Source organism: Blennius ocellaris (genome assembly GCF_963422515.1).
Source record: "Blennius ocellaris genome assembly, chromosome: 18".
NCBI classification, from domain to species: Eukaryota; Metazoa; Chordata; class Actinopteri; order Blenniiformes; family Blenniidae; genus Blennius; species Blennius ocellaris.
Window position 1 is genome coordinate 19827290 of NC_137667.1, and position 25481 is coordinate 19852770.

Below are 25481 nucleotides of genomic sequence, written 5' to 3' on the forward strand. Positions count from 1 at the left end.
CATGCTCCCTGTGTGTAAACGTGTCCTGAGCCTCAGCCAGCCTGTGGTGCTTCTCTCCCACACAGTGACTCTCACTGCTACGTCCTACTACTCTCCTGACCTCTGGTGTTATTTTTCAGTAATGAAGTGTTTGTCTTACAGAGGGCGTCTTGTTTGGATACTTAGCAAAAAGTATACTTTATATAATCACGTGGTGAACGAGTCCGAAGTAACCGCTGGTTGATCCAGCAGTTCAACTTTTCAAACAGGATAACATTTTGTCAAAGTTATGTTTTTTTTTTTTTTTCAAGTACAGAACGGCCACTGATCAATGGATTTATTCATTAAACCAGACGAGTGTGTCACCATTACCAATGAAAACGGTGTGGGACCAGGTTCAACAAAACCTGGCCGATCCACCTGCAAATAAATTAAAATTCAAGGTCTTCACTTTAAAAGTGTGTGTGCTTCAGCTTCCCACGAGTTGATGTCTTTCTGCTTCTGTCACTAGATTTCTTGTCATATTGAATTGTTTATTTTTCTGTAGCAAAGCCTTCATCCTATGTCGAAACATTTCTATTAAAGCTTTCTTTACAGTGAAACTGCAGGGTTTGTTGTTTCTGTAGGACCTGCAGGACGTTAGTGACTGCAGCAGCAGCAGGTCTCAGATGTCAGTCACCTCGCCCTGCAGAGCCCCTCCTCCACACCACACTGCAAACAGATCAAAGATACCTTTAAAGCAAGGGAAATGTCTGTGCTCAGTCAAGTACTTGTTTTCACGACAAAATTGTATGAATGGCTAAAAATGTGGAGGACCTTGTTCTGCTCTTGTGTGGAGGAAATCTTTGCCATTCATCACTGGAATGTGCCAAACTGTTTACTGGTCAGTGGAGGGACGGAACCAGCTCAGGGCCAACAGGCTGCATAGCTCCCACATATTTGGAAACACTTACAATGTCTGTGTGGAGTAAAGCAGTTAAAGATGAGCAGGATTGTTCTTCAGGCCTCTGGCCTCGCTTCATTTAGAGGCTTCTGGACGTGCTGGAGTAAATGCTCCCATCTTGGGGAAATGCTGTGTTTAGGCCGGGACAATGCCATCATTGTTCTTCCCTTCCTGTCTGCTTCTCTCACAGTCTCTGGACCTGTGAAAACAAGCACCGGTCTGATGTCTGAAGTGGAGCTGGACGTCAGAGCAGCTGTTCCTTCTCTGCTGGTAGAACAGCCTGCCTACCCTAACCCAGCGGGGGGGGGGGGGGGGGGGCACTGAGCACATCAGAGGGGGTCTGACCACTGAGCTCTACGTGAACGGGGGCCTGCAAATGGAGGCGAGGTGTTAACAATCACTCTGACTCTGCCGGTTGGTGTTTGGTGGTGGTGGTGGTGGTGGGTGGGGGGGGTCTGGATTGGTGCTGGAGACACAGAAGCCCTCTGTTGCTCATTTGCCTCTGACCCTTGTCCGTTCTCTCTCACTCTTTCTCTCTCTCTTCCCATCTGCCTGTGATTTAAGCAGCAGGCTCAGAGGAGAGGCATGAGAGCAGGGTGGGAGGGAGAGAGAGAGAAAGAGAGAGAGAGACGGAGAGAGAGAGAGAGAGAGGGAGAGAGAGAGAGAGAGAGAGAGAGGGGAAGTCTACTCACTAGTTGGTTTTAGAGCTGGGGTCGGGACTGCGTCTGGACGTTGGGAGCAGAGGAACAGTGAAGCCAGCGACTCGCGGCGATCAGGAGAGGAGTCAGACGTCAGTGACGAGACAGAGACTGAGACTCGGTCGTGGAATGAAGGACCACCGAGCAAACGCAAACATGGCTGCTCAATCTCTGTCCTGCCTTTGCCTTCTCTTCATCCTCTCAGAGACTTTCTACCCAGCGTCTGCCGCCAGACTCGGGGAACAGCAGCAGTCACTGCTAAACGTAAGACATTTCTCTCTGATGCCTGACTTCACTTGAAACATGTTGCTTTGCGATAAAGTTGAGGAACTGTGGAGGATAATTCAAGTTTAGTCCCAGTCTGGGACTTTGTGCTGATGGAATGTGGACAGTGAAGCTTCAGTGTGGAGTTTTGTGTTTGTATCATCAGACGAACCCCGAGGCTGAAGCACAGATGGGCTCTGAGTTTCTCCCTCTGCGGCTGTCATGCCCTCATGCCCCTCCCTGACACTTCTCTAATAGAAACCAGCTGCCAAAATGTTGAGCAACAGCCCCGAGAGAAGAAGAGAGCACAATAGATGAGAAGACTTTATTGAGTTCTGGCATAATAGACACACTCGACTGACTTCTCTACATTCAAACACAAATGCTCTCCTTAACCAGACGGCACACATCGACGAAAACCTACTGAAGATTGACTCTGACACCATCCATTTACTGACTTTGAGTTCAAGATCATGAATTATCTGGATGTAGAATAGACGGTGTGTTATTTTACTGGGAGGAATTTATACTAGGCGCTCCCCACAACTTTTACTAACGCCCACAGTAGGCTGGGATTGGCTCCAGCACCCTACAACCCTGAACTGGATAAGCCGGATGGATGGATGGATGGATGGATGGATGGATGGATGGATGATGGATTTACATCTTGCTGGTTCACATGTGAACACCAGCCGCTGTTTTAAAATATCTTCTCTCTGGAATCTGCTATCATAAAGATTCTCTGGATCTGTGATGTGGATGATCAGTCAAAACCGATGAAATTGCATGAAGTAGTGTTGTTGTGTGGACAGGGCCTCACACTCCACACTGAAAATGTACCTAAAATGCAGACTGTAGCATCAATTCAGTAACCAAATGGTGAGGACTGGTCACTGGCTATGTTTACTCACCTTCTCTGAGTCTATTCTGAATCGAAATGAGAAAGTTTTTACCTTCATGACGACTGAGTGAATGAGCTTATTTAAAATTGTATTATTGCAGTATTTTTATTTATTGTTTGATCATCTCAGAGTGTCGAGGCGTTTGGCATGAATGTGTTGGAGACATTTGCAGTGGTGGCTCTGTAACTCCGTCACATTCTCCCCCGTGGAGTCGACCAATAAGACCTGCTCAATCCAGATCGCAGGTTTCAGGAATTCCCTTCATGTTGGGCCCCAAGTTTAAGGGTCAACTCCAAAGTTAAGTGATAATGCAGCTGTTGAAGTTCTTAGAGCAGCAGGAATTTGCATCACACTTTGATCAGGAAACCAGAGTTCAGACACCAGATAAGTGCTTCGGCAGGGAGTTTACTCCAGCAACAGTTGAGTTTTTTAATTTAAAACCGAACAGGACAGTCTGCAATCAAATTAGGATTCCTTGTCATGAGAGAACTTCTGGTGGATATCTATTGACCATCCAAGAGGGCAGTGACTGGTGAACTCACCACCTCAAATGGATTTTGTGGTACTTCCAGTAACTGATAATCTACTTGAACCTTTGAATGTTTCACTGTCATTTTAAACCTTCTGAGTTAATCTGATCTATGCTGATCGTTGGGGCCATTAAACACTGAAAGTGACTGTATTGTACTGTCTGCTCTACAGGAGGCTGGTTACAGAAGCTGTTTCCACTAAAAACCATGGCAGAGAAAACATTATGAAGCCATTATCTTTATATCTAGTTGATTGTAATTAATAGTGATGGTGCTCTCTTCTTGTGTTCTATAATCAGGCCATTTTTCATTAAATTGTGCTTCTTGTCATCTCATTGTAAGTTTCTCAAATATTGCAAATATTCTATCCACATTGAAACTGATGTTTGTCCTCACACCATAGTCAGTGGAGGTAGTATAACCCTGTATTCACACAAAATGACGTCAAGTTCAGAATGACACGAATCTCAGTTTGTGATTGCAGATCACAACTTAAATGATCTGATTCAGGGCAGACGGTCGCAATCTGCTACAATCAGTAGCAGCAAACGGTGGAAAATCATCACCGATATTGTTGCTTGCTGCTGTGTGTCACTGCGCATCGGCAGTTTCTGTCACTAATCTGTCATGAATCTGGTGGATCTGCAGAATGTGTTATTGAGAGTGGTGGATGTTGCTCTGAGCAATGTCGGCAGCCGCTCAGGGCACAATCTGTGAAGGAAAAGAGAATTACCGTCTCAGATGCATCTGGTGGAGGCAAGGGTGTTCACCCAGGGCGTGAAACAAACCAGGTTCACTACTGGGTACATATATGACCAAACATACCCCAGTCATTCTACCATCAATTGCTGCAGAGTTCACACACTCCAGATCGCTCAGCATTCAGAGGAAGCTTGTGCTCGTATGAATAGTTGGGCAGAGAGGAAGATGCTGCAGAAATAATCCAACTGAGGGAATCTCATGTTGTCATGCAACACCTTCACTGTCAATACAGTGCGAACGCTGTCACACTCAATGACTCATCAACATGCACCTCAACTAATCCACACGCTCAGCTGCAAACCTGTTAAGAACCCGATTCAGATACATTAAGCCACATTATGAATGTTAGGAACACGCCACGAATGTCGGGGAAATGATATTGGTAACATATGGTGCCTATGTTTAACTGCAGCATTACAGTGGAGCACCTCTTTCCCAGATTCTGCTCGTTGGTCCACTGCTTCTCCACTGGAGGTCTGACTTTCTACCATGTTCTCATTAATGCTTCTTTTACTTGCTAATTGTCAGTGATGCCTGGACAAGATATTTGCTTTCTTTCTGTATTGTGTGTTTTATGAATTTTCCTGAGTAAAGTATCATAAATCTTGAAGTATATTCCTACAATATCATTTTAGTCGCAACGGCAACTTAGAATCTAGATGGTTGGTAGATTTCAGACCAATCATGATGAAATCTGCTGGTTAAAGCTTTTTAAATGAAAGACAATGTGAAGGAATTCAGTTTCAGTGCTCTTCTTCAATCTGAGGCTCCATGTACACGACAACAAAAACAAGTGAAAACTGTGATCTTTCAAGCGTTTGGGGCTTTTGTTCACATGTAAATGAAGCTACAAGTCAACAAAACTGATGATACTCTAGTGGAGATGTGGAAATACTCTGTCTTTCTGTTGACCTGTGGACCAGGAGGAGAGAGTTTAATGTCACAGTATGAGACAGAAGTATAAGACGCATCATATGTGTTCAACGTGTGTTTACAGTTACTGTTGTAAAAACAGTCCAATAAGTCGCGATACTTTGACTTTCATGATTCCCAGTCAAGATGTTCTTGCATTTAACATGTTTTGTTTGCCAGCGCCACATACAGGAGGAGCTCCACGCCTCTATCGGTCCAAGTAAACCACCCCAGCAGTGTTATCGCCAAAGGAACAAAAAGTGATGTGCGCCATTCGTTTCTGTTTTTTTCCCAGGATTCTGATTGGCTGGCATGACTTCATGCTTCTGGCTACAATGCTGACTATTAGTTTGGCCTTCTCACAGTATTTCTTAATGAGGTTTTTACGCAGTAATGAAAACTTGGTTTTAAACAAATTGGTGTGAATAATGTTATTTTTGAAAATGTAGAGGGGGAAATATTCCTTTTTGTAAATCCCTGGCGGCTATGTGTAAACGTTGCGTGAGACCACGGCCTCCTCTGGCTTTCTGGTTTCTGTTTGTTTCTCTAGCCGTGACTTCTCTCTGACCTCAGCTTCCCCCAAGAGGAGCATTCTGACTTTCTGTGTCCACAGTGATTGAGCTAGAGAGATTCTCATGACCCATCCTGAGGATGTGGAGAGGATTTAATGTTACTAGATCCTGTGTTGAAACCCCACTTCGAGATCGCTGCGTGTGCGGCAGCCAGCTCCAGTTAGAGACGAAGCGGAAATTAGATTCAACCTTCAAGCTTAAACTTATAATCTACTTAACTTCCCCGCCTGGGAAAACTCAACAAACAGGCAGATGCAAAGGCAATGTAAGCAACAGCAGGAAAAATTCATCTCCATTAAAAGAAAAAAAAAATCTTGTGAAGAAGCAGCTGTGTTGTTTCCCAGGCAGGCAGAGCGGAGGTTCAGGCTGCTGACGCTCTTCTGTAAAGTCAGATCCTGTTTTTGTGTTTGACACCAGCTCAGTGTGTCACAGCTTCAGCCTGCAGTCCTGAGGTCCGTTTCACGAAGCAGGTTTAAGGATTACCCCAGATTAATGAACACCGAGTTGAGGGAAATGCGGGATTTTCCGTTTCACAAAGGGAGGTAACTCAAACCGGAGGAAGCGGGGTAACTCAAGCCTGTTTCACGAAGCGGTGGAACGTCAACTCCCGGTCAGTTACCGGGGCAACAGACGCTCTAGAACTAACCTGGTCGGGAGCAGGTTTTTGTCAGTGAACACGGAGTTTTGCTCTGGCTCCGCCCCCTTTCAGACGGACACGGGATTTCATTTCCTCATTCAGCGGGGGAGTTTTGGCGAAACAGTTCTGCAGTGCCTTATTCCAGAGGCAAAGTAGACGTCAACTTTATTCCCTCAATATGGAATGTGCTTTTGATAATGATCCGATTGATGAAGGCGCAGCATTACTTCGCCGAGAATTTAATATTCGCAGATAATATTCGCATCATCAGACCGCGCATAGATGTACTGGCATTTGCAGACACCTTCCTTTTTGAGCGGTTCCGTTTTACTGCCGAGACCATTATGTACATCCACAGTTTAATCGCTCTGTACATTAGCAACATCACCAGCCGGAGCCTTGCCCTGACGTCATAGCAGAGATTGTGTGTTGTGCTGCGTTTCCTCGCAAATGGCAGAGCTGTCAGAGACACCATATGCCATCATCACTTCGGGGTCTGACCACCACCACCACCACCAAATAAAGACATGATGCACAATTCATTTGGTGTTTTTTATTTCCTACAAATACAAGAGCTAGTTTACTTACTGTAGTTAGTAGTTAGCATAATTCACCTGGGACTGTACACCCACCCTTAACTTGTGCTCCAGTTTTTTCCATCTTCTGGAGCAGGTGGAGTCTATAGATCTGTTTTACAGATAACTGGGAAGACATAAGGAGGACATTCAATTATTACAGTTGGACATGAATTCCCCAGAATGAACCTCTGGTGTTTACTGAACATCTGTCTCACTGTGTCAGTCCTTGCAGTGGATGTTGAGGGACCCTCCTGCTGCTGCCCAGCCAGGCCCTGTTAAAAATACTGTGTCAATACTTCAGTGTAGACAAAATATCACTCTTTATTCCACCACAATGTTTCAGAAATGTAAACTAGCATACCTCTATAGGCCTTTGTGGATCCTCCTCTGTAAAGGCAGCAGACAGGGTTTCCTGTACTCTTCATCATACATGAATATGTTTCAGTATATTTAAACTACCATTTTGCAAGATCTTTGGAGTGTTGCCTACTTACAAGGTCTGTTGTGGCATGAGGGGGTCCAGCAGGCAGAGAGCACCATCACAATCTGTTGGGTGACAAAAACAAAGACATGATGGGGAAATAAAGATAAACAAAAGGAGGCTTAAAGAGATATATAGGCCTCGGCATATTATATATTATGAAGGAAGTGGTATGTTGAGGGGTGAGCTCTGAAGAGGAGCTCCTCCAGGGATTCCCTCAGCCACTGGCCTCCCAACATTCTGGCTTAGGGCTCCTCCGCCTCTGTTAAAGGTGGAGGTGCTGGGCCACCACCCGTTTTACATCTGCCTTCTTTCTGTTGGCTGAGTAAAGTCTGTCTTAGTTTAGCCTTAATTATTTGACAGCACATGATATGGGTGAGAAGACATTTATGTGTTTGAAAACAACATTATGTTGGAATAAAACACCTCACAGTCAAATGGCCACTTGATATTTACTGTACAATGTCACACATGATCGAAATTACGTTAAGAAATGTATTGATTAACAATTAAATTAGCAGCGGTCTTACCCGATTGGACAATGTTTTTATATTTCATTTTCAGCTGCTGCCAAGAGGCTTCTCCCCCGCGGAATTGCACCTAAAAGAAATAAATTAATAAGCTACCATCAAGCAGTATTCCCTTGCAATAATGTTGCGATGACAAAGACGTTTGAACTTACGCATTCACTTGAGCAGCAATCTTCTTCCACGCCGTCTCCCTCTCTTTAGCAGCCGCTGCGCTGTTGCATTTTTCTTTTTTTTTAAATATGTTCATATTCGCCATATGATGGGATCAATACTTCCTGCTCCAAAAAAACTCCGCCCTCCGCGTCTCAGTTGTCATGGTGACTCGTTGAATCGGGGCTCCATTGATGCGGTCTTTTTAGAGTCGTGGTGCACGCGCTTAACTCCAGGTGAAACTACTCTGAGTTCATCAAACTGATCAAAATCCGGCGTCGTGAAACCGAAAACTCCGCGTTTTCTGTCTCAGTGTAACTCAACTCAGAGCTCGGTGTTAAGCCCATGGCTTCTTAAACCTGCTTCGTGAAACGGACCTCTGCAGTGAACTCAGGAAATAAACAGAGACAGAGAGACAAAAGAGAGAGAGACAGTCCCTACCCCATAGCGGGTAGGGAGTAGGGACTCTCTAGGCCAGGGTTTGAACCCATCCTCACATTCTGTCTATCCTTGTCTCTCCCTCTACCCCCTCCCTCCAACCACAACAGCAGAAAGTCTCCACCTCTGAGCCTGGTTCTGCAGGTTTCCTCCTGGTCAAGGGACTTTTTACTCATATGGAATTGTTGGTTTTTCTCTGTGAAAGTGCCTTCAAATGACGGAGTTATGTATGGCATTGTATGAATATAATTAAATTGAATTGAACTGAATAAAAAAAGATGAATTCTCTGGGAAAAGCTGCTTGTCTTGAACACTGAACCAGACTGTACATCATGTTGAATGTCTGCTTTGTTCTGCTGTAACGAGCGCAGAAATACTTCACATTGCTCAGTCTTCTCGTCACTGCTCAACTCATCTCAACCGTTTTATGAAGTTATCTGATTAATCCCTTTTATTATTTTAGTTATATGTTGGCTTTCACACTAATAGTGCAGTTTGTCCTGGTTTTCACTAAATTAAAGTTCACATTTTTATTTTTTACTTTTATTTAACCTGGAAAAATCCCATTGAGATTAAAAGCCTCTTTTCCAAGGGAGTCCTGGCCAAGACGCAGCAAAGCTACACATAGAATTACATGAACAATTACATAAAACATCACAATGACCGGGGAAACATCACATAAAACAGTTACAAATAACTGAGGCAGTCTCAAATGCTCTCAGTTTAGATTTAAAAGCATTGAAAGATAAAAACCCAGTCAGCTTCCAGTCTCTTTGTATTGAGAAAGGCTTTTTTCTATCAGCTCTGTGTCGGCAAAAGGTACAGAGAACAACAATGAACATCACATTTTCACACTTTATAAAGTAGACAATATTTCCCACAGCTTTCAGAACATTGCATGAGAATAATGTGGAGGTATTTTTAGGTCCATGAGAACACACTTTTTAACATGAATTCCTACATTGTAGAGGGTCACTCTGCTTGTGAGATTGGACCGACTGTCTGGTCAGTTTGATGTCATGTTGAACAACTCTGGAATAGACTGGATCATTTTGTTCAAACAGCACATAGTCGCTGACATCCTGTGTTTGGTTGTTTAGATGTTGTGCTTTCCCGCTTGGCAGACACAGACCAGATTTAGCTAAAAAGACTTTTTTGTTTTGTTTTGTTTTTTCCATTTGCCCATGAGCCTCAGTCAAGATTAAGAACAGAGCCTGTAGAGTGGAACAAACCATCTTTAATTTCCACATCTCTGCCAGTTTTTCCTCACATTGTAAATAGAATGTTAAATACACATTCACACCTCCTGCTTCTATTGAAACATAATAGTGCAAAATGTAATGTCCATGGCTGGACATTGGTCACACAGTTCAGAAAATACAAGCAATAAGGTTAAGTTTTCTATCTATCTATCTATCTATCTATCTATCTATCTATCTATCTATCTATCTATCTATCTATCTATCTATCTATCTATCTATCTATCTATCTATCTATCTATCTATCTATCTATCTATCTATCTATCTATCTATCTATCTATCTATCTATCTATCTATCTATCTATCTATCTATCTATCTACCTATCTATCTATCTATCTATCTATCTATCTATCTATCTATCTATCTATCTATCTATCTATCTATCTATCTATCTATCTATCTATCTATCTATCTATCTATCTATCTATCTATCTATCCCTCTATCTATCCCTCTATTTATCTATATATCTATCCCTCTATCTATCTATCTATCTATCTATCTATCTATCTATCTATCTATCTATCTATCTATCTATCTATCTATCTATCTATCTATCTATCTATCTAGCTCTCTCTCTCTCTCTCTCTCTCTCTATCTATCTATCTATCTATCTATCTACCTATCTGTCTCTCTGTCTGTCTCTATCTATTTATTTACTATTGGTTTTTATGTATGTATTTGACCAACTTCATAAAAAGTCATGAAATCTTCCGAGAGGATTAGTCATCCTGTAAGGACCAGTTGATTAGATGTTGGGATTGAAGAGGTCCTGGAAGATGCCGTTTGTTGATTGGTGGGCTAACTGTCGGATGGACCCCGCCCTACAACGGGCACTCGGTGGAGTGCATACCTTCGCCGACGCCACATGTCACCATGGAAACCCAAAGAACTTTGAACTGTGAGCGTCAGCGGCGCCACATGGAATCACTATTCATGCTGTTTTATGCTTGACGCGTCCGCCAGCTCCAAACGGCTTCTTGCAGCCAAATGACATCAGTTCAGCCGCCACGCCCCTCCGGGTGGCGTGTTTATGTGGACATCAGCACCTCCTGCTCCTCCAAATGGTTCTGACGACACACGGACACGTGTGAAAGAAAAGGTGGAGCTGGAGAGGAGGAGGACTGGAGAGGAGGAGGACTGGAGAGGAAGAGGACTGGAGAGGAGGAGGAGGAGAGGAGGAGGAGGAGAGGAGGAGGAGGAGGAGAGGAGGAGGAGAGGAGGAGGAGAGGAGGAGGAGGAGAGGAGGAGGACTGAAGACTTGGTTGTAAAGACACAAAAAGCCTCAAGCTGCTCTTTCACTCTCTAAACACCAGATTTGACTCCCAGATGTCAATTAGCTTCAGTGTCGGACTTTTCAAAGCCTTTATTGTAAACAACAGCAGCTCTGTTCTTCTCCTCCACTCTGCACTGCAGGACCCCCTGCTGTGTCTTCTTCTTCTCCTCTAACTTAGTACTGCAGTGGAAGTGTTTGTGATGCACTGCCCCCTGCAGGTTGGGAGCAGGAGCTGCATGTAGTATCAATGGTCCACACTTTGTCTCAGGCTGATTCCTCACGTCTGAGTTCCACACGTCTGAGTTCCACACGTCACGCCTGAGTGTCCAGCAGAAAACAGCCTTTAGTGTCTCATGTCTGTAGGATCTTCAATTTCCCAGCAGGCAGTTGAGACAAATGTCTGCCCTTTTGGCTTTCAGCGAAAAACTGTCTCCCAACAATATGACACTTTCAGTCCAATGGATTACAAGGTTATTTGATCAGCCACACCACACGTTTGAACTACTTCATGTTGTCACTGTTTGACACTGATGTACACACATTTTATAATTTTTGTAAGAACTGATGCTACAGTGTGCTGATAACTCATGCTAGTATCACCAGCATGTTAACCGTTAGCTCAAACCGATGCTAACTCGCCTGTCAGGTAGAAACATAACTGTAAACCACTACCTGAGTCACTCCGATGCTTCTGGACACTTGAGGAACTTGATGAACGGAGATGTTGGCAGTGTGCCAGCAGGCCAAAACCGTCAGAAACAGTCGAAGGTCAGAAAGTCATTGTTCTGCAGGATAAAGTCCACGTCTCCCTCCACCCCTGTGTATATACAGTGCAGCTGTTGGAGCCGTCACAGACCAGGTCTGCTCCGCCAGACAGTGCACATGTCCAACGGCAGGGATCTCAGCAGGTTGCTGGGAATGTGAAGTTTATCACTCAGTTCTTATCCTACAATCTGTGGCTTCTCTTTCTCCAGAGTCCCAGATGTTTCTGCGACTTTGTATGCACTTTGCAGGATGTGTTTAGATGTGAGTGAACACATGAAGTGTTTCTGTGGTGGTGATGGACGACCGCGGCGTCCGTCCAGAGGCTCACAGGAAGAACCACACCGCTTCACATTAGCCTGTCTCTGTCCGTCTGCCCATCTGGGAATAAATCAAAGGAAATGATGAGTCACAAGTGGGCTTATTCTTCTGTATGTTGGAGGAATGTTCCATCGCCTGACTGCTCGGACCACAAAACTCAGTCTGGCTAACCGAGGGTCAGAGGTCAAAGTCTGGACTTCTTACTAACAGCTCAAAACAAGCTGCCATTGTCTGTCTGGCTCACTGGACGAGCCTGATTCTCCAGTTCAAAGAGGTTTTTACTGCATGCATGACACAGCTCTGAGGTCGTGACTTCACACCATCCTAAGAAAACTGAGTGAACAAATAGCAGATAGGATGTAGACATGCTTCCTCTCTGCTCTGAGGTAGTGACTTCACACCATCCTAACTAGTATCAGACAGGATGTAGACATGCTTCCTCTCTCATTGTGAAGATTGGAGAGAATCCAAAGTCAGTTCAGACTGAACTTTTCTAAAAAAAAAAAAAGGTCTGAGGTGTGAAAATACTCTTTCAGATTGTTTAGGCCTTATTTCCTCAAGGGGCTTAATAAAGTATTTTTAGTTTAGTTTAGTTTAGTTTAGTTTAGTTCAGTTCAGTTTAGTTTAGTTTAGTTTAGTTTAGTTTAGTTTAGTTTAGTTTAGTTTAGTTTAGTTTAGTTTAGTTCAGTTCAGTTTAGTAAATATCAAAACAAAACAAAATGACACTTGACCTGTATCCCAGGCAGGTCGGAGGAAGAGCCAGAAGGAGTAAAACCTCTTAGGACATGTCATTGAGCCCTGGGAAGTTCCTCCTGCACTGAACTCTCCTGTACTTTAGAATACATGCGTCCACCCATCAGGACTCTTGTGAGCACCACAGAGGATGAAATTCAACCCACCCAAGTGGCCTAAACCATTATTTAATGACGTATGAGAAGACATTATTCTTCCTTACATTAACTTTTTTGCATGATCAGCTAACCACTGCTGTGAGTTACATCTTATGAGAAGTTTTTTTTTCCACACTAAGCTGAGATAACGTATCATCAAAACATGTCTGATACTTCACTGTTCAGATCAGTGCAGTCTCTTTCCTGTGGTGTTCTTCACATTCAGACTGAAAAACATCTTTTGAAGCTCAAAGTCAGTGACTATTATTTGGGTATTAGTCTGGATCTTCATACCTCAGATACCTTGAAAGAGCCTTTTCCTGCAGCCACCAAGTTTCTGAAAGCTGAAGCACCGATCAACAGCAGGCTGTTATGTCTAATTTGTACTTCAGGATTATTTTATTAAGCTTCAACATCGCTCTGAGAGGAACACTGACATTGGAAGGACTGGTCATTTTCAATGGTAGTTACTATGATAAAGGTTGGTTTAGCTTGTAGTTTGTTATTGTGGGATCTGGATGATTTGTTTAGAGATTTGAGCATGAGCTTGAGATCTGCTGCCTGTGGTTTGGAAATGTTGGTGTTGGATCACATTGACTCTGTCTCTCGGGTTCACTGGCCGCTTGTTCCCCTCTCTCGCCGAATCTTCTGACTTCAGTCTCAACTTCTTTTGTGTTTCCACTGCAGGTGTGTACAAAGGGATTTTTCCTCAGCGAGCAAAATGTATGTCTGCCATGTAACTGCAAAGGCCATGCGGACAACTGTGAAGACATCACTGGCGCCTGTATAGTAAGTTTCCAGGTTGAAATTCAGTCCTTCAAGCATCAAAGTGTAAAATGATGCTCTATTGAAAGTCTTTCTTCCGTCCAGAACTGCAGAGACCACAGCACCGGAGACTTCTGTGAAATGTGTGAGGACGGCTACATGCTGACTCCGAGCCTGGACCGACGCCACACCTGCCGGCCTTGCCCTTGCCCCCTTGCCGTCGCCTCCAACAAGTGAGCCAGTCTGTTCCTATTTGTGTTGAAGTGTGGGCAAGCAGCGTGCCGTCTCTGAAATGCTTCCCTGTGTGTGTCCAGCTTCGCAGTGCGCTGCGACAGAGGAGCTGCTGCTCTGCGCTGCAAGTGCCAAGACGGCTACGCCGGACACGCCTGTGAGAGGTCAGTTCTCACGACAGCTTCACCAACCCGTCAAGGAGTTCAGTCAACACATTCTGAGCATTGTATGGACAGTCACCTCGTTCTCTGTTCTTTAGCAGATCTCGGGTGACAGCTTCACACGTGTTTTATTACCAGTGACCACTTTAGTGGCTCTCCGGGGATGTGGCCACCCTGAACTCACACTGAATGTTGTGCGTTCTGTCAATCGCACTACAGTCAGAAGTGTGGACACACATTTTCATGACTGTTTTTGTAGATTCTCACTGAAGGGCTCAAAACTATGAATCTCATCTGGACACAGCTGTGCAATAATCCTGCCGTCTAATCAGCATCTGGATCTGCCTTATATGAGTTTGAGGTATCATCTCGGCAAAGGAGAAGAGCTCATTAACACACACTGATGTCCTGTTTATGCAACAACAAAAACGAGTGATCCGCAAAACTATTTTCACTATTGGGTTGTCGGTTTACACTGCTGGATCCACTGACGGATCCACTGCTGGATCCACTCCTGAATCCACTCCTGAATCCACTGCTGGATCCACTGCTGGATCCACTGCTAGATCCACTGACGGATCCACTGCTGGATCCACTGACAGATCCACTGACAGATCCACTGCTGGATCCACTGCTGGATCCACTGATGGATCCACTCCTGAATCCACTGCTGGATCCACTGCTGGATCTGCTGCTGGATCCACTGCTGGATCCACTGACGGATCCACTGACGGATCCACTGCTGGATCCGCTGCTGGATCCACTGACGGATCCACTGACGGATCCACTGACAGATCCACTGACGGATCCACTGCTGGATCCACTGACGGATCCACTGACGGATCCACCGCATCCGGGAAGTTTTGATCCCAGCTCCTGAGGTGGAATGTTACTTGTATGCTCCTGCAGAGACTGCTGGAAGCTGTGGAGCGCTGTTATATGTCAGAGATGTCAGGTTCTCTGGGTTTTGTTCACATTTATAGCACATTGTTCTCTGTACTCACATCTGTGTGGTTTCATTACAAAAACAAGCTACAGCGCCCTCCCATGGACCAGCATACTAACTACATGTTGCTGCAGTGGAAACGCAACACTTTTTTAATGGTGATGTTGCCAGGTGAAATGTTGTTGTGCAAACGGGTCCTTAGATAGAGAGAAATAGGTATTTTGTGTACGTTGAAAAAGTCTTAGCTCTCTGATTCGCTCATAAGAACTGGAAGCCAAACCAAAAGTGCTGCATTTATTTTTTTGTCCAGTGTATTTACAGCTGTCTTGTGCCAAATATTAAGAAAAGACTGACAGAGGAGTTTTCCTTGAAGTTGTTTCCTGGCAGTGATCTTGTGAACCATTTAAACTTGTCCTTGTTCAAGGTGTGCTCCAGGATACTATGGCAACCCGATGGTGATTGGTAGTTCCTGCAAGAGGTGTGACTGTAACGGCAACTCTGACCCAAACCTGATTGTGAATGAGTGCCACAACGTGACGGGCCACTGCCAGCACTGCTGGGGAAACACTGCCGGAGCCAGCTGTGAACGGTGTGCCTCGGGTTTCTATGGAGATGCCTTGAAAGCCAAGAACTGCAGAGGTACAAGCAGAGCACCATCTCCCATCATCATCATCCATCACTCACTGAAGCTTTTATTTCTGCAGGGAAATCCACAAAACTCAGCTGGTTCCTCTTGAGCCGGTCGTTAACATTCATTCCATGCATGTGTGATGAAGGCATTAGTCAGAGAAGGAAGCAAACACAAACGCAGACCCCAGTGCATGATTTCTAGTTTAGTGTAGTTATTTAATTATAAAAGAAAAAACAAAACAATTCAGTACAATACAATACAGAACAAAAACTTTCAAATTCCTGAATGAAAGAATGCAGAAAGAAAATGTACTTTTATAGTGTGCCCCTCTATCTTTATTAATCTTAATCCTTTCTACTGGAAATTAAAAGCAAACAGCAAATATCAAACAAAATGACTATAACATCTGAACGGCATATATAGAGGCTCTTGCGTATCAAGAGATCATTTATGTCTCTCAAAAAAAAGCACTTTGATTCTCCTACATGAAAGTGTTTTTTTGTTTATTTGTTTTGTTAACAGAATGTATTAACAGCAAGCAAAAGTATCCAGCGGTGAATCCAAATTCACAATATCCCAAAACAAAATGCAAAAGTCCAAAATGCAGAAGAACTAATACTGAAGGAAACATGCAGGAGAGAAGCAGGACTTCTCATCACAGGGAACAAAGATGATCTGGCACTGAGATGAAAGGAACAGGGGTTGAAAGACACAGGCAAATGGTTCAGACACAGGTGATGCACATTGAGACAATTAGACGTACACAGGGTGTGGAGATGCAGGCCAGATGGGTGAGTGTCAACATAAAACAGGAAGGACGTAAATACGTGAGACACACAAGCTTTACGGCAAAGCAGAAGGAGACCTGACAGCAGGAGGATTATGGAATGTGTTGGTGGGATGTTTTACATTCCTGACAAGAGTCCACCATTCTGCCAGGTTCAGATGACCTACAGGATGCAAGTAAAACCACAAATAACTTTTCTTTCTTTCCATTGCAGCAGTATGTTTAAAATGCAAGCTAAAGGAAAAGAAAGTTTGCTTTGTAAACTGTAATTTATTTGCTTGTTGTGTCCTGCACTGCATCTGAGCCAGCCCTGGAGCTCTGCTGTGGAAAAACAAATCAAGGACACAGGCGCAGGATGAGGGATTACCCAGAACCTCCTGAGGCCTGACAAGTCCAGAAATAACCCTCCGCCAAAGGCCATGACATAGTGTGACCTCTAACGTTCTCATCCTGTGTGTGTGTTCCAGAATGCGCATGCAACCAGTGTGGCACTTCTTCATGTGACGACAGGACCGGAGTGTGTCACTGTAAGCCGGGAGTCACCGGGCGGCTGTGCGACCGATGTGAGGTGAGCCGGACTACATCACTCCTCCAGGCAACTGTTTCCTCTGGAGTATACGATGGAGGATCTTCTCATAAGTTCTTTTCAGCTACAGTCACAGCAGGAGGGCCAATCGACTTCCCCTGTACTGCTTCATAGGACCATATTCACCCATTCACTCTTGCTATAATTTACACACTTCAAGCCACTCCCCACTGAGCAAACAATGTTCACAGACGTCAAAAACACATCCGCCTGTATAATTATGGATTTATCATTAATAATAATTGATCATGACAGTCAAAAGTAAACAGGTGAAATGTAGTGTCTGAGTCATGACCATTTATTGTTTTGGTCACAAGGTATTGAACTTTTGAAGTCTCCATGGAGAAACTTGCCACTTGTCATTGTCAGTTGGTTCATTGGTGCAATGGTTAGTGCTCTTGTGTCATGGGTTCAAATCCAGCTGGAAGTGTTTGTGGAATTTGCTTACGTGGGTTTCCAATGGTTTCCTCCCACATTCCGAAAACATGCATGTGATCCATCCATCCATCCATCCATCCATCCATCCATCCATCCATCCATCCATCCATTATCTGCCGCTTATCCAGGCCGGGTCGCGGAGGCAGCAGTCTGAGCAGAGTTACCCAGACTTCCCTCACCCCAGACTCTTCCTCCAGGTCTTCTGGTGGCACCCCAAGGTGTTCCCAGGCCATAGAGAGACATAGTCCCTCCAGGCGTTCCCAGGTCATAGAGAGACATAGTCCCTCCAGGTGTTCCCAGGCCATAGAGAGACATAGTCCCTCCAGATGTCCCCAGGTCATAGAGAGACATAGTCCCTCCAGGTGTCCCCAGGCCATAGAGAGACATAGTCCCTCCAGGTGTTCCCAGGCCATAGAGAGACATAGTCCCTCCAGGTGTTCCCAGGTCATAGAGAGACATAGTCCATCCAGGTGTTCCCAGGCCATAGAGACACATAGTCCCTCCAGGTGTTCCCAGGCCATAGAGAGACATAGTCCCTCCAGGTGTTCCCAGGCCATAGAGACACATAGTCCCTCCAGGTGTTCCCAGGCCATAGAGAGACATAGTCCCTCCAGGTGTTCCCAGGCCATAGAGAGACATAGTCCCTCCAGGTGTTCCCAGGCCATAGAGAGACATAGTCCCTCCAGGTGTTCCCAGGTCATAGAGAGAGACATAGTCCATCCAGGTGTTCCCAGGCCATAGAGACACATAGTCCCTCCAGGTGTTCCCAGGCCATAGAGAGACATAGTCCCTCCAGGTGTTCCCAGGCCATAGAGAGACATAGTCCCTCCAGATGTTCCCAGGTCATAGAGAGACATAGTCCCTCCAGGTGTTCCCAGGCCATAGAGAGACATAGTCCCTCCAGGTGTCCTGGGTCTGTCCTGAGACCTCCTACTGGAGGGACATGCCCGGAACTCCTCCCTAGGGAGGCGTCCAGGGGGCATCTGAGACAGATGCCAGAGCTTCCTCTCCTCTCCTCTCCTCTCCTCTCCTCTCCTCTCCTCTCCTCTATTCTTCTCTTCTCTCCTCTATTCTTCTCTTCTCTCCTCTCCCCTCCTCCTCTCCTCTCCTCTCCTCTCCTCTCCTCTCCTCTCCTCTCCTCCTCTCCTCTCCTCCACCTCTGACTCTGGTTTCTACAAAGTTCTTCCTGTTGGAGGAGTTTTTCTTTCCAGTCACAAACAAACTTCTTGCTCATGTGGAAGTTGGGTTTTTCTGTGTTCTCTGTTAAAAGCACCGAGGAATGACTGTTTGGTGCCATATAAATAAAGTTGAATTGAATTGAATTGAATTGAATTGAATTGAATTGAATTGAATTGAATTGAATTGATAACATGAAAAGGTTGTGCACTAGAAACAGCTGATAAAAAAAAGGCAAAGTGGGGAATTGAACCTGGGTCTGCTGTTTCTAAGATTAAACTTCTACCACTAGAACACAAGCAGAACTACCATGAGATACTTTGAAGTTCTTTAACAACCTGTCACTCAGTTGACCACTAGTTATCTCCAGTTTCTCCACTAAAATAAGAGTTTCAAACTGTACTCCAGTAAATAATCAACTTAATTATTTAGATTCTTAACTGCTTGTTAGCTTTAGCTGCCAACAAGCTGGCTTTTGTGACGACTCGCTCCGGTTCTGTGAAGCAGCACCTCAATCAACGCCAGCCAATCAGCTCTGAGCTTCTAAATGGCGTTGTTAGTCAAAATTAATTTTACAAGTCAAATGTAAACGTTAATTTTGAAGTTGTCTTGATTAGTAAATCAATGAAGTAGTTCTTCTCGTTGAGAAAGAAGCCCAGAGTGACTGTAGTCATTCCAGTTTTCAGTGACGTGCAGTACTGTGGGTGTAGAACACGCCGCCCAGAGTCTCACAGTGTTTCTCCTCCCTTAATCCAGGAGGGTTACTCTGGTTTCTCCAGCTGTCAGGGCTGCCGGAGGTGTGAGTGTGGGCCGGCCTCCATCCGCTCCACCTGCCACCCCCTCACTCACAGCTGTCCCTGCCGCCCGGGGGCTGGAGGGCGGTACTGCGAGCGCTGCCTCCCAGGCCACTGGGACTACAGCCCGGCCGGCTGCCAGAGTAAGTCATCCGTCTCACTCTGCAATAAAGACCATTTGTTGAAGCGTTGAACACAAATTCCCAGAGGGAGGAAGTGAACGCTCATGTTCCCACACCCACCACTCACGTTCCCTTCATGACTTCACCATACAGCCAAGATCTATATGTGCACACAGCTGCTAGGATGGTCCCACACAAGCCCGAGGAACATGTGTGGACCTGGATCTGTTCTGCAGATCTGGCCTCACTGCTTCCCAGCTGCTCGTACACTCCTGATGTTCTCCTCGTGATGAAGTCCTTCTGCTGTTTCCAGAGTGTGACTGTGAGAGCGGCTACTGCGACATGCACACGGGGGAGTGCCTGGCCGAGGCCGCCACCATCAGCCTGTGCAACGCCGGTACGTGGACTCAACAGTCACAGGACATACACTGGAAAAATACAAGAAAATAAGAGCAGGACGTCTGATTTCTGTAAAGTTATGCATTTCACTGATTCCAGGTTGTGATGATTGTATTTGGCATCTGATCGGCGACCTGCGGCTTTCCAATAAGACGCTGGACCAGCTGAAGGTCGCAGTGTTGAACATCTCCACTGGGGCTGCTGCTAATGACAGGCTCAAGTACTTCAACTACACCGTTCACCGACTGCAGGTACAGGAAACACCAAACAATCCAGTCAGACCAATGGGTCAAATTCCTCCACATCAACATCGTAGTGAAAGATATTCCCCTGCATTCTAGAAAGCTTCTGCTCATTGTGCAATATTTTCACAATATAATTTTGGCAAACCCCTACTACTGTATGTCCTGAGCCACAAAGTGTAAAATCTTGAAAGACATTGCTTCCTCCTTGCACTTCATTTCAGTTCCAGCCACTGAAATAGCACCAACGACGTCATCACCATCATCACACTTTACAGAGAAAAACGTAACTATTCCACATGTGCAAACATGTGAAAAGGAAAAACTCGCTGTAATGTTTAAATGATGAGAAAATGATTCGTTTGGGGGGAATGAGTCAAATTGTACCAACATAATGAAAGTAGCATTATGGAATGATGAGGACTTTTCAATCAAAGATCTATTTGTCCATCCCAATTGTTAGCGAAATGTTTAGTTTTAGAAAAATCCTACTAAATGAGCATTGTCAGTAAACAACACACAGAATGTGTGCAGCCATGACTGCCTAGAGATATTGAAACCATTCAAACTCCTCTATTGGTTCACAAATGAATCACTGAAACTGGCCTGAATCCATTCTCTTCTGTTCAAACAGCCTGAAGCAGTAGAACATGTGACCAATGAGGTCACTTCAAATAAAAACTGTTGTTGATTATTAATGAGACATTATAAAGTTTGGAAGTTTAAAAGCTGATTTTTCTGATAACCTGTGGAATATGATTCCTTCGCTCGGAGCTGTGCTCTGTGTCTCCTGAACTCCGTCATTCACACTGGCAGCTCAGAGGCCCATGTGCATCACTTCTGGTAGGAATGGAAGCGGCACCAAGAACAATCTGGGTCATTATTAGAAGATTGTGGTCCAAACTTGATGAGGGAAGGTCCTGTTCTTCATCTTTGACTCTGTCTTGAATGGTTGATCTCAACATCACTCAGAGAAAACTGCTTTCAGCTGCTTGTGTCCTCCATCTCCACAGTTCATGACTTGACGAGGGTGGAGCGAGTGCTAGCCACTACCACGCTGTGTGGTCGACGGCCACAGCTTTCAAATAGGAATCAAACATCTTCTAAATTACAGTTGACTTTTCTTCCCGTTTCCAGCCTTTAAGTCAGATAATCAGCTTTGGTGAAAAAAAGACAGCCTGTTGGTTCTGAAGGACGGCTGTATTGTCCTGATATCAAATATCCAGATTTGAGCTCCACAGCTCAAGCGTCTCTCTCTTTCTGCCCTCCTCAGCTTCGATGGACCAGAAATGAAGAATAAAAGTTGCTGTGCTTTCCTTCCAGGTTCAGTGTCAGAGCTGGAGGAACAAGTCGTCTGCGATGAAGGAACAAGCTGCGGAGCTGGAGGAGACCGCAGAAGACGTGACCCTTGACCTCGTCTGGCTCACTAATTCGGTAAACACTCTTTTCTTATTGAACTCACTGCAGAGGACTTTTTCATTCACAAGTATTATTTCTTTATCTTTTGTTTTGGATTGTGATATATTCCTTTGATAATCTGTGATAATTCCTTGGTGTCATAAAACTCTGAATTCTTTCTACCAATTTCATCTCAAGGAGGCGGAAAGAGATATACAATAGTTTCATAATGTTTGAATACCAACAACTGCAAAAGTTTACCTTCATTTCTTTGTACGTTATGAAAATGTTGGAATTTTCCACAAAATTTCCCAAGAAAGATAAGTTTGATCTAAGATCCCAACTACAACATGTTTGACTGATGTGGGAGAAATAATAATGATAATACGAAGACGAAGAAGAAGAAGTATGTTAAAACACAGTTAACAATAACAACAGGACTGTTCCTGAACCATTGGGTGATATTTCAGTCGGGACACCCTCCACCCTAGAGGAGGTGTCTGAGGTGATGGAGGCGCTGTCTTTCCCCTCTTCACCACACTGCCAGTGTGCGTTGTCCACATGAGGTCCTCAGAGATCTGCACTCCCAGGTAGCTAGTCCCCTCTTCAGTGGGCTGCAGCTCCTCTGCTGTCTCCTCCCAATGTCCACCATCACGTCCTCGGCAGCAGGTTGTTGTCCTCACAGTGGGGAGAGTGGTGTTCCCCTGCTCAATACATTACATTACATTATATTAGATTAGCTTCAACTTTATTGTCATTACAAATGCAACAAAGTACAGTTCAGCATCTAACCAGAAGTGCAATATCGCAAGTATCAGATATTATACACAGATAAATATATATGCATAGCAGTGTACATCCCTATATATATATACATATATACATACACATATATATATATATACACACATATATATACATACACACACACACACACGCACACACATATATATATATATATATATATATATACTGTACATACATACTCATACACACACACATGGAGGCTCCCGGTCCGGAGACCCGCTCGACCATCATCCCATTGATGTAAACCGGCTTGTGTTCTCCCTCTCTACTCCTCCTGAAGTCCACTAGGAGTTCTTTGGTGTTTGGTGTTGAGGTGCAGGTCATCACTGCCACTGGTGCCGCTGACCACCACCTTTTCATCCGCAGATTTCTCCATAGTGTTGGAGCTGCTTCTGACCACACAGTTGTGGATTTATGGAGTGGATGTGTAGTTTGTTGGTGGCACAGCACATCATGCCGCTCTGCTTGTGCTGTGTTGGTGTCAGCTTGTGGTGCAACATGTGCCTCAGACAGAACGACCACGGTGAACTCTGAGTGGATGAAGAGATGCTCCAGAAGGTGGAAAATGTTCTAATGTTCTCAGAGTTTTACTATCTGATGTGAGCCAGACTGAACCCTCTGATAGGCCCTCAGACCACACGTTTAACACCCTTGTTTTAAATCCTGATGATTGTAGTTCCTTTTATAGACACTGTAAGAACGTGAGGAGCACATGTTTTACCTCCTCGTTCATGTCACTGAGGAGTTTGTGTGGTTTCTTTGCAGGAGGGCGTAGTGGAGGCTCTCAGGGAGGAGCTGGATAACAACACTCTGGAGACCTTCACCCAGGCTGAGCAGCTCACCACCAACCTCACTGATCTCAACGCTCGAATTGAAGGTATTTCACAGCTGTGCTTAGCTTAGCATTCGCTCTGCCAGAGTTGGTGAGTTTGAGTTTCCAGCACAACTCAACAGGTTTTTACTGTGTGTGTGTGTGTGTGGGGGGGGGGGGGGGGGGGGTGTTCATGCACTCCTGTCATCCATGTGTTCTATGGGCACAATTGTATGTGAAACACCACTTTACGGTCAAAAAACTGCACCAAATGCCAACAGCAGCGCCAATCTCATCCAGAGAAAGTGAAAAACATAAAACTAGCATCACCATCACGTGTAGATTAAACCATCCTGCTGTAAATTGCTGCACAAAGCCTTTGTTGGTCTGTTGTGGTGCCGGTCTTCTGCTAACTCACAATTGAAGTTTGAGCGTAAGACATTTGAGCTCCACAAAATATAACCAGTCGGTTCCTGGATAAAGTTGCTAAAGTCACGAATTGATTCCAGACACAGATTTAAGAATCACTTTTTAATTATTAAAAAAAAGAAAAATAATTTTTGACAGGGCTAGCAGTGCCAGCCCTGCTGCCTCTGACTGCCAATAGGTGACATCCTGAGATAAAAAGCTCCAAGTACAAAGTACCTGAAAAAGTGGTGGAAAAGAATAAAACAGGAAAATATGTTAAAGCAATGGATGAAAATCCTAAGTGGTGAGATGAAGGCTAAAAGCATGAATGTTTAGTAGGAAGTCACCGATTTTCTGGTGAAGGAAGAGAAGAGAGGTTTTTGATGAGCACACTGGTTTTCCACAGAGATGATCCGGGACTGGGAGCTGTACAGTGAATACCAGGATGTAGATCCAGAGGTGGAGAGGAGGAACACGGAGGCAGCACAGAGGATGCTGGGCTGGATGAGGAAACTGGACCTGTCGCCACAAGCCCCCCTCGCCACTGACGAGTCCAGCGAGGCCCATGACTGTGAGTCACTCACATTGTTCAGTCCCCCAGGGGCATTACATTAGTATTGTCTCCAGAGCAGCCCAGAGGAAGGTTGGTGCTCTTTAGACATTTAAAAGGTCATATTTAGATAGACATAGCAGTGTGACTGTCTTCTGCTGAAGTGGACGTCCTGACACACGGTGACGTTGCTCATCAATGTCATTTTGATGAGCAAACCACATAAGCCTTGACTCCATAAGACTGAGAAGGCTGAAATGAGATGGACTGCTGAACACAGAAAATACAAATATGTACAAATTACAAATATTCAGGGAAACAATGTGATTCCTTAGTGTGAAAGGATTCATCAGATGGACATTAAATGTTGGCGTGTTTCTCCCAAGGTTAGTGAAACAACATGAACCACAGTGGACCAAGGTGGTGTTTGTGCTTGTTCTTGTAGTGCTGCGTCGCGTCCGTCAGATGGAGAAGAAGTTGATGATGACCAACAACCGCCTTCCCCTCGTCAGGGAGATTCAGTCCCGCTTCTCCTCCGGCCTGTCGGAGGCTGGAGACCACCTCCTGAAGGCCGCCGCCACTGTGAAGGACGCTGAGAACAAGAACAGAGCCAGCCTCCTGAAATTCCAGAGGACTGAGGTGATTTCCCATCAACCCCCTCATCTGTCTCTCCACTCAGTGTGTCTGTCAGCCTCAGGTTTACCCCTCGCTCAGTGTGCAGCTTTATCACTAAATAAACTTGAATTCTTTCCAAACATGAGGAAACACTGAGTGCAGAACGAGGACTGCTGGTCGGCTGCCAGGCACGTCCATTACTCTTCATACCGAAGTGTGAGAACCGAAACATGAAACATGTGTGGGAGTTTAGACTCACAGTAAAAGAGGGAGAAGCTGTGCCCTGTGATAAAACATACACACTCAATAGTATTTTACTTCCTTGAGATTAAAAAAGTGTTAGCAAGCATTTAGAGCCATAAGCACATGAGATTGTATCTGTGGTGAAGGAAGTAATCAGGTTCTTACAGAAGTGAGCAATACTGCAGAGGAAACTGAATAATTGTATTATAAAGTTCAACATGTCAGTAATTCTCCTTTTGGCCATATTGTTCATTACTATAACAATATATAAATCTATGGAGCTTTTTCCTGTCTGTCATTCTTATACTGAACTTCTCACCTGTACTTTATTCTACAGCACGTCTGAATTTAATTTGAATGTTTTTATCCTCAATTAGACCATTTCTGAAAATCAGTGTAGTATGCGAGCAAAATAAGAATGTAAGCAAAGTATTTATTTACAAATAATTTTTCTGAAAGTGCCAGTCGCCGCTACGGAGGAACTGAA

At 44.6% G+C, this 25481-nt stretch overlaps 1 protein-coding gene across 1 annotated transcript in view; it reads left to right on the forward strand.

The window, feature by feature from the left end:
* The first annotated feature begins 1446 nt into the window (after positions 1 to 1446).
* The window catches only part of lama4 (laminin, alpha 4), a 51695-nt gene continuing 27660 nt past the window's right edge, over positions 1447 to 25481 (forward strand). Inside the window, exons 1-13 of the mRNA XM_080513731.1 lie at positions 1447 to 1884; positions 13572 to 13673; positions 13755 to 13882; positions 13964 to 14044; positions 15412 to 15626; positions 16873 to 16973; positions 19362 to 19542; positions 19835 to 19918; positions 20020 to 20171; positions 21486 to 21596; positions 23133 to 23244; positions 23993 to 24157; positions 24582 to 24775. Coding sequence (XP_080369857.1) covers positions 1750 to 1884; positions 13572 to 13673; positions 13755 to 13882; positions 13964 to 14044; positions 15412 to 15626; positions 16873 to 16973; positions 19362 to 19542; positions 19835 to 19918; positions 20020 to 20171; positions 21486 to 21596; positions 23133 to 23244; positions 23993 to 24157; positions 24582 to 24775 — 1761 coding nt within the window. The 5' untranslated portion in view covers positions 1447 to 1749. The remainder of the gene's footprint in view (positions 1885 to 13571; positions 13674 to 13754; positions 13883 to 13963; positions 14045 to 15411; positions 15627 to 16872; positions 16974 to 19361; positions 19543 to 19834; positions 19919 to 20019; positions 20172 to 21485; positions 21597 to 23132; positions 23245 to 23992; positions 24158 to 24581; positions 24776 to 25481) is intronic.